At 32.1% G+C, this 10,380-nt stretch overlaps 1 protein-coding gene across 1 annotated transcript in view; it reads left to right on the forward strand.

Annotated features, from left to right (window-relative positions):
- LOC108903705 (E3 ubiquitin-protein ligase SMURF2) overlaps window positions 1–10,380 on the forward strand; it is a 46,678-nt gene that overhangs the window by 18,741 nt on the left and 17,557 nt on the right. Inside the window, exons 4-5 of the mRNA XM_018705973.2 lie at window positions 2,467–2,818; window positions 5,539–6,074. Coding sequence (XP_018561489.1) covers window positions 2,467–2,818; window positions 5,539–6,074 — 888 coding nt within the window. The remainder of the gene's footprint in view (window positions 1–2,466; window positions 2,819–5,538; window positions 6,075–10,380) is intronic.

The following is a 10,380-nucleotide window of genomic DNA, read 5'->3' on the forward strand; positions in this document are numbered from 1 at the left end:
CTCCATATTTTTTCTCTGTAAAATGAGAATAAAATTAAAGAGGTTATCACTGAGTCACTTTATTGTTGATAAGGAATACGATAGCCGTTAGAGCTACGCATTGAATTTTTTAAATAAGTATATATTTAACAAATTACAGACGGTTTAGTCTTTAGTCACAGCTAAAAATAAAAATTTTATCATTACTGAGGAGATTTGTAGTTATCATGTCTTGACTATCTTTAAATACAATAATTGTTCATTTTGTGGTTTCGATGTTAGAAGGATTAGTAGTAGACTAATAAAACAAGGTTTTTCTTGAAAAATAAAAAATTTAAAGAACGGTTACCATTTTATACCCTCGACACAATTCTGGGAGAGAGTGTACAATTGTGATATTGTACTGTTTAACAAGTTGAACTATTTATTATGCCGTAATAAGATGTTAATTATTAATTATTTAAGGAATGACACGAGGAAAGACATTTATAAATATACCTGCAGTAAATTTATTAATGTACACGAAAAAGCTCATTTAATATACAGCTAAACTGAATTATATACCATAAAGTATTGTGTAAATATTACATATATAATTAACTTTTCGTTTTATTATATTTTGAAACTAGGTACATAATAACTTTGTCTTCATTGTGCAATTTAGAAAAATGTATGTAAGTAATCTGGGTCAACGTTTTCTAGGAACTCTAAAAGCGTAAAGTAATTAACGTATTACGTCTGTTTCGCCTAGAAGTTTTACGTTTTCGCAGTAAATAAAAGTGTTTTCTAATTAATTATTTCGATTTATGGTTTCCGATTATCTTAATCGAAATGTTTAACTTTTATCTGTGTTAATTAATTTGAGGGTGAAAGTAGTAGACACTGTCTATGATCATATTCTTACAAACCAGTTTAAGATGATATAGATTTGTTATATAATTAAAATAAGTACATAAAGAATTGATTTTAATATTTGGTAGTGATAAAATTGAAATTTAAATGTATAATTTATTAAAAGATTATTACTAATTAAATATCTTGCCAGTTTCAAGGGCAAATGGAAATAATGTTTTATTAATTACGTTCTGAAATTTACTAATAGCGTCTAATTTAGTGGTAATGAAATTGATGTTATATATTCAGGGTCGTCACACGAAAATTATAAACTTAACTTATTTGAAGATGTCAAAAAAGTAAGAAATGTTTTATCAAATAATTTTTCATCAAGATTCAATTCTATCACCAAAATTATAATCCATCATAAGAGATTAGCAAGGCACTCAAATTCTTCCATTCGTTTTGTATCGTATCCATGGAAAACAAACTATCAGAAAATATAAAAATTAGTTGTTTTTTGATAAGACGTTTGAATTGTGTATGAAAAATTAATCAGTAAGCTATCCTAAACAAGCATTCTGTATGATCGAATCAAACGTTTTTACATCTTTTGTATACAGAGTGTTTTGAAATACTTAGGTATAGTCTTTCCGAAGTCAGTTGAACATGTAAAAAAACGCCTGGCAATAAAATTTAATAACTTTCATAGGCGTCCCTAAAAAAGTTTTCTACTCAAGATAAAACATAATAATTGGTATATAATGTGTAGAAAATTTCTATTATATATTCATTTGGCCAACAACATATTTTAATTATTTATGTCCTCAAACAATTTTATTATATTGATGGTAAATTTCGTTTTGTTCCGTTTCAACAGGTCTCCAAAATGTCATGTAATAATATTATTTCTCTCTTTCGCAATTGTAATATCAATGATTAATAGAAGGTGCCTATAATAAATTAAAATTATCTGAATCACACCAAATTCCGCATTGCTGCACTGCACTGCTGGGCAATTTGTCAACCTTTGTCAACCACTTGTCAACGGCTGAGATTTATTGCCCAGTGGACCATTGCAGCTGTGTAACTGGGCGTATAAATTTCTACCACCTCCATGTTTAGTTCGACAAGACCTGTATATGGGTATGGCTAAATAAATATGGGAACAAGTTTGTCAAATATTTCAATGACGAGTTGCTGCGTCAGCGACTAAACTTGGTAAATACTGTCAACCTCTTGGTTCTTCGATTGATATCAGAAAGACTATACCAAGATACAGAAATTCCTAAAAATTACATATTTTTTGAGCAAAAAAGTTCAAATATTTAAAATTCTGGTTTTAAATAAGTAAAAAAAGTGTCACATCAAGAGAGACACAGTAAAATTTTATGTAGGCGCTTCAGTTTTAATCACCCTTGAATAATTGTGATTCATAATTGCCATTTTGTCTCGTAAAGGATAAAAAATAAATTTTTAGTTTTTTATTTTGTTTGTCACCTGATAAAGTTTAACGTATGCAATTTTTGAATATCCTGTATAAGATTCTGTGAATGTCTAGATTTTTTCTGGATATCAAACATAGCTTTATTATACATATATTTTTCTTTATTAAGTCAGTTCGAAACAATACTAAAAAAATTTATTTTCCAGATCAATGTCTGGATTTGGGCAAGGCCTCCCAAGATGACAGCGAGCCGGTGAAGGGCCAGATAATCATATCACTGCTGACTCGCGTCGGTCCATGCGGAGGTACCCCCCTGGCGGTGGTGGGCCCCCAAGGTGATCTCAGGGGTCCGTCCGATCATGAAAATTCCAACACCGATGACTTGCCACAGGGGTGGGAGGAGAGGAGGACGCAGAACGGAAGGCTGTACTACGTGAATCACATAACCAGATCAACACAGTGGGTCAAGCCACAAGTAACAAACAAAATAAGGCCCGCCAGGCCTAGGCTGAACAACAATACTAATGTTAATGGTGATAATAATAATGTAGATAACAGGTATGAATGCTTTAAGGATAAGGAGTATACCGACATTTTATGTGATCGAACGATCACAGATTCTCAAATAATTGCTTTTATTGAAATGAAAAAAATGCTAAAAATAGTATATTTTTTGCTGGCGATCTTACAATATTAACTTTTGTTTTATCGTAGTTGTCTTTTTTTTCTAGTTTTTTCATTCTTAACAAGTTGTTTATATGTTTTTGTGTAAATAATTATTAGTAAATCTAAATATTATATCAGATGTGCCAGGAATGAGCTTTGAATTTATGAAAATACAAATGATGAATACGACTAGCGACAGATAATTAATTATACTTTTTTTCTTAAAATGTAAATTAATCTTGTATATAAAACGTCTACAATCCATTAATTGTAGATCAATTTTTTATTGCTTGATTTTATTTCAAACATGTTACTGGCTATTACTGGCAGATAAGCATGATCAAAGTCATATATTTTACAAAAATAAACATCTCATATCAAAATGTCGCGACTAGCGCTATCACTTGCGTAATAATAGGTAACGTTCTGTGATTAGGTATCTGTACTAAATTTTCTTTTTAGAATTCCAACTAAATTAGAAGAAATTTTGATGCAAGTCCTACCCAACATTAGTATCAACTACTATGATTGTTTGGTGGTCTATTTGCTTCATTATATTTTTCAAATTTTTTCTTACATAGCTCTAATTTCTGCAAAATTTAGGTGAAAAAGAATTTTCTTGATGCAAAAAGATATCTACTAACAGTTGCCGCTTTTTAACTGCCAGACGTTTATGGCAAATAATAATACGTCAATGAATTTTCAAATTTAGAAAATAAATTCTTCTTAGCAACCTTAGATAAACCCTCTTTTTTATGACACTCACTATGTTTACTCGAATTATTGCAATTATGTATAGATTTTATAAATATCAGCACTCCAAGTCCACTGTTTTGGAAGTTATAATAAGAAAACTGATTTGGTAAGCACCACTTTAACATCCTGTATCTTGGAGAAGCGATTAGGAACAAAACATATTTAGATTTTTATTACTTTACTGGCATACCTAATGTTGGATAAATCCGATAAAACATTTTAGAGTTACTTGGAAAGAATTAAAATTTTCACATTTTGAAATTCGACATTCTCTAGCAGCTAAACAAAACAGCAGCCCAATAATCTAAATTAGTAAAATCATTTTATTTTGTTCCCACAAGTTTTTATAGGTGTAATATTGGGACACCTCTATTTATGATATTTCTATTAATTCTTTGTTACGTAGAGGAGATTCATGTTGTATTAACCACATTCGAAAAAATAAGGCAAAAAAATGTGTACTGTTTATATTTTTTTTATTCCGAAATAAAATTAGCATTAAAAAAATACAAATCTCGTATATTATTACCATTAAAACGAAGGCATATTTATAATAAATCTATTCTATTTCTCCTTCTATTTTTTGTCAAAATTTTCTCTACAAATGATTATTTTCAAGATCTAACCTCTGAGCATTCGATTTCTATAATTTTTCCCTTTTGTAGAATTCAATTTATATTTTTCCGAGATTGTTTTGGTACCTACTACGTAGATTTCAAAATACATATTAATTTTTCTTCGTTCTTTCTCAAATCTTCATATCTACAAAAAATTTTTGAAATTTTTGTTACTGTAATTGTCTATTTTATTGGTTGTTTGGATTTGCTGTGGTGTTTATCATAATTTTAAAATTTTTCTGGAGTTTTCATATATCTTAATTTTTGCAGTTTTGCGGATTGCAACATTACTTCTTTTAGATGTGAAGAATTTTTCAGTAATGTTTATTCTTTTGTTTTTTTTTTGTATGCAATAACACCTTGTGGCATTTTAGCTTTTTTCATTTTTCTTAAAGCTACAGTATTATGAAATTTGGAAAATAATATGTTAATATCAAATTAAAATTGATGTTGCACAAGATAGAAAAAACACTTGATTGTATATTATATCTTTGTATATATCTGCCAAAAAATATTTTACTAATATATGTGCAATCTTTTTGCAAACTGATAATGGATAAGATAGAAAAAAACACCTGATTGTATATATATCCTCGTATATATCTACGTCAAAAAATATTTTACAAATATATGTGCAATCTTTTTCTATTTTTTGTCATGGAAGTTGTCTATGTGGGTCTAGAAATCATCGTCTAAAAGTCTAAAATATGGAGTGTCCCACACATTATCAAAGTATGACCCCTTTAATTTTCGTGAACTGCCACTGGAGTGTCTGTAATTCTTTTGTGAATTTCTAAATGGTTAAATCTTGCAATGGCAAGTGTGTATTGGTGAAAAAATAGATAAAAATAGCATACAATAACATCTCTACCTTAAATATCATCTGCTTTTAGGATAGATTGATATTCACTGGCAAAATTAATGTGATATGTGTCTAATGATTTAAAACCGTTGTTACTGATCTCTGGAGATTCTGCTGACAAATGATCTTTTTACTGGGTGTAACTCAGTGTTGGGCATGTAGTCGGCAGAGTCGTTTACACAATATCATTAGTTGAAAAGTTTATTTCATTTATTGCAACACTAGTCATTTTCTCATAGACCTAGGTACTTTATACCAGTAAAAATAACATTTAAAACAAGACGTACATTTTGTGGGTTACATGCTACCCACCTTGCTACCCACACTTTAAACTAGATATAAAGGTCTTGGTTTTTGATTTGTTTTTCTATTTTTAGACCACCAGAATTCGTCAACAACAACACAGAGGTAGTGCAATCGCCTATCACCCCAGGGTCCAGCACTTCACCGGTGTCCCCAGTGGTCAGCCCCCAGAAGGAGCAGCTACTACCCATCCGACCAGCACCCAGTGTCCCAAGTCCAGTGTCTCCCCAAACGGAGTCCCGCAACTTCGTGGTCGTCTCGCCGACTACGACCGCAGTAGTGCCTGCCCCCAACAATATCAGTTGCAATGTGCCTAATAACAGTGTGCCTATCAGTAGTTCAAATGTGCCCACAAATAGTGTTCCAGTGACCTCCAACAGTGTAAATAATGTGCCTACAAGTGCCAGTGTTCAGAGTGTAGTGAGTCCGCAGGCCCCTCAAAGGGCGGCTAGGAGACAGAGGGGTAGTGAGGAGAGAAGGGACGGGAGTAGCAGGAGGAGGTCGGGCAGGAATAGGAATGCTGCGAACGTGCAGCCTGCGCCTCCCCAGCAGAGTAATGGGACTAATGGAGTTGTGGCTGGAAGTAAGCTGGATTTACCTCCGGGTTATGGTAAGTTTTTTTTTTTTCGCCTGGACGCCATGGGATCGAGTCCCAAGAGGACACATTTTTTTTTCACTGTAATTGAATATTTTTGTTGAAAATTTTATTTTTGCCAACTAAATTCCATTTAAAAATTTTTACAGGGTTTGATCAAAAGGTAACGGGAATTGTTAATTTTCTCAGAAAGTAGAAAGTATTTAGTAGTAGTCTTTTGTGATATCATACACTTATGTCAATGTAGATTCCAGTTTGAGAAACACTGGTGGAATGCCTTTTTAGGTATCATCTTGAGCATAGTGTGCGGTTTTGCCTTTATTACATCTATTGTTGAAAAATGTCCTTTGAATATCCTTTTGATTTTGGGAAATACTAAAAAGTCATAGGGATCATGTTCATATAACAGGATGGTTTCTGCATCCCAACGATGTTGTGTTTCGCAAAGAGCTGTTGGATAAGCAAAGCAGTATGTGCCGGTGCGTTGTGGTGTTCTTGTCATTTCCTCCCGATTGCCTTATGCAAATTATGCACAACTTGTTGGTAGTATTCCTTGTTAACTGTATGACCAGCCAGTAAAAATTCGTGATGAACTATTCCATTGTAGTCAAATAAAACGGTTAGAAGGACCTTCACGTTTGACCAGATCTTGCCTCATCTGCGATGTCTTCTTGGCATTCCTAAAAACATTTGTACTGTTGATAAACTTGTAGGTATGAGATAATAGCATCGCTATAAGACTTTCTTTAACTTTACTGCACTTCATTCTGTTTTTAACACAAAATATCGCAAACTCTCTGATCCGATATTTCACCACACAAAGAATCACCAAAAACACTGACTCTACTAGCTAAACACAAACTAAGGGTGGCAGCGAGCAGATATTTGTTTAGTCATTTATTGAGAAATTTACTAACCAGGTACGCTGCGATGTTAGTTGATTTTAAACTGATTGGGAAAGGCAGGAGTAATTTACTTACAAACTTGAGTAATATTTTAATAATACTGGGTAACATTTGAGTAAAACTTTAGTAATATTTGCCTATTAAAATCGTAAGTACGATGCGTGCATGTATTATTTCCCCCTTTCCACTGGTCTCTTCTAAAATTTGAGTAATACTTGAGTAATTGATTATAAAAGTGAGTATTTTAGTGTACATATTTTGATCAGTGGTTTTCTCCTCGTTTTAAACGATACTAATAATTTAATATTTGCATCAAGCTAGGTATGAAGAAATAAACTGCGAAATGAACAAATAAGAAAAATGAAGTTTTATTGAAATTTTCTGGAAATATGTGGTTAATGTTTTAAAATTTATGTTAAAACAATTTTCGGTATTTTAATAAGAAAAATGAAGTTTTATTGAAATTTTCTGGAAATATATGGTTAATGTTTTAAAATTTATGTTAAAACCATTTTCGGTATTTGTTGTAAAGAAATTAGTACGAAATGTCACTTCTTCCTTATTTCTGATACTGATTCATATAACGTTGCGTTGTTAGCGAATTTCCAGAGAACAAATTGTTCCTGTGCTACGCTAGGTGTTTATACTTTATATAAAATAAAAATATCTCGCTTATTTTTTGGATTGTACTTAATCCAATAATGACCAGACTTGTAGATACCACTTCTCTTCCATGTCCCTTCTACTACGAGGGTTTTGGAGAAAGCTTCTGTAAATTCAGGGGTTAATAGAACATAAGAAAATACAAATATTTGTTATAGTATTTCCGAAGTCAGTTGAACATGTATAAAAAAACCGAGCAATCAAATTTAATGAGTTTCATAGACGTCCCTAAAAAAGTTTTTTGCTAAAGGTAAAAAATTATAATAATTTGTATATAATGTGTGGAAAATTTCTATTATATGTTCATTTGATGAACAACATATTTTAATTATTTGTGTCCTCTAACAATTTTATTATATTGATGGTAAATTTCGTTTAGTTACCTTTCAAAAGGTCTCCAAAATGCCATGTTGTAATAATATTAGTAAACCAAATATCCCTCTTATTTCTCCCTTTCGCAATTGTAATATGAATGATTAATAGAAGGTGCCTATAATAAATTAGTATTATCTGAATTACACCAAATTCCGCATTGCTGCACTGCACTGCCAGGCGACTTGTCGACAACTATCAGAGCAACAGTGCGTATTGCTGTTTGCCCACACGCTCATTCTTCAATTGGCCGTATACATTTCTACCACCTGCACATTTAGTTCGACCAGACCTGTATATGGGTATGGCTAAATAAATATGGAAATTAGTTTTTCAAATATTTCAATGCCGAGTTGCTGCGTCAACGACCAAACCTGGTACATACTGTCATCCTCGTGGTTCTTCAATTGATGTCGGAAATACTTTACAAAATACAATATATTGGATTGAAATTTGGCACAATTGTCTTTGAGGATGCTAAATATGCCAGTATTGTTAGTTTCTAACAACCTGATAGAGGTTACTAATTACTGCCTTTCCCACTGACACTTTAGGACCTCATTATTTTGAGACTAGTTTTTTTTTGCAGTTTACATAACACACTCACTCATTCGTCACCGAAAATGTTCACAAACAAAATTATAAAATAGGGATGTAAGTCACCCAGTCACAGAAAACAGGCAGCTTTTGCACATATTAAATGCAGTCTTTATTCCCTCAACTCTAATCTCTTTAGTCCTTATGTAAAAATATACATGCTTGCCCTCATATCTGCAAATGTCGATTTGGCGACCAATTTGGCAACCATATAATTTCTGTAGTTCGATTAGCTATGTTCTTTTACCCTCAAAATGTCATATCGAGAGAGTAATTTATCAAACTTCTTCTAGCCTATTAGTAACAAACACATTAATTCTTTCAATTAATCTAAAGACTAGAGGCAATTGATACGGCAGTAAACTCTGATTCTGACGTTGATTGATTAACATATGATTTGGGGAAATTAAATAAATAAATGTTTCTTTTTACAAAATATATGAATATATGATTGGCTGGACTGGACATTGCACAGGTATTGTAAGGGACCTAGTAGGGCCTCGGATACGACATTACACACATTATTAAGGCATTAATAAGCACTCATTATATGCCTGCACCGATAGTAGCGGGCACTATGGCATTGAAGGGCATTACTCAGAAATTTAATGGCAGTAGTGTAGGGCATTAATATACCACTTTTTCACAATCAATTCCATTTTATTGTATTCTCTGAAGTTATTTATTTGTGGCGCAGTTTTAAATTTTTCTCTGTTTATTTATAGGTAGGTATGAGCCCTTTTGGGATCTCAACTTAATAATAATGAGTACCTAGGTATTTCGCTACTTGAGAAAAATTTAAAAATGAATAGACTAAATCCTTGTGCCAAATTTAGAGAAATAAGTATTAGGTATTTATAATTTTTCTTGCAAATTGCAAATGCTGTATTTCAAAAAAACAAGAGCTTCAAGGGCACATTTTCATATAAAAAAAGTATTTTTAAATTAGGGTGAGGAAAACAATTTTCATAATACTTAGTGTTACATCCCAGAATTGCTTGTTTAAAGGTATTGATTTTTGATTGCCTGTGTGCAGGGATGGTGTATAAAATTGTCAAATATTATATATGTATTTTACATGTATAATACATTGTAAAATATTACAATTTTCTACAGTAAAAAATGTATATATTTTTAAAGGTAAAATATATGTATTTTACATATGTAAAATAAAACATGATGGTATATTAAGTAGGTAATTGTTTTTTATTATATAGACTAGAAAGGTAGGCAAACTTCGCTGACGCGAAGTTTGACCTTTCTCTCGGGCCTTCGGCCCTCGAGCCGCGCTGCGCGCGGCCCGAGCACCGCTCCGCGGTGCTCTCCTCGCTGGTTAGTAAATATAACATTTTTTGAAACACCCTGTACTTTAGTTTTTAAACACCCCGTATATAAAAGTTTAATGAGAACGTTTTTCAAAAAAGAGTAGGCCCCGCTCGGGGAAAGACTAAGAAAAGTTTCTTCCAAACTTCCAAAAAAGGCATCTGGTTAAATGAAAAAGGAAAAACCTAGTCCACCTGTGTCAGTTTTATGAAACACCCAGTACATAAATTGCAAAAAACATGTGGTTAGTAGGGAATAAGATTTTTCATAAAAATATTGCAGACTTCAGTACAAACTGTAGAAATGGAAACAAATATACCTAAGGAAAGTTTCGTTCTGTTGGTAATTGGATCAGTTTTGTGGAACATCCAGTATAAAGATTCAAAAAGACACCTGGTTAATAAATATACAATTTTTCATTCAAAGACTCTAGTAAATAAAGACAAAGTTAAAAGTGAAAA

Source organism: Anoplophora glabripennis, unplaced genomic scaffold (assembly GCF_000390285.2).
Source record: "Anoplophora glabripennis isolate ALB-LARVAE unplaced genomic scaffold, Agla_2.0 scaffold110, whole genome shotgun sequence".
NCBI classification, from domain to species: domain Eukaryota; kingdom Metazoa; phylum Arthropoda; class Insecta; order Coleoptera; family Cerambycidae; genus Anoplophora; species Anoplophora glabripennis.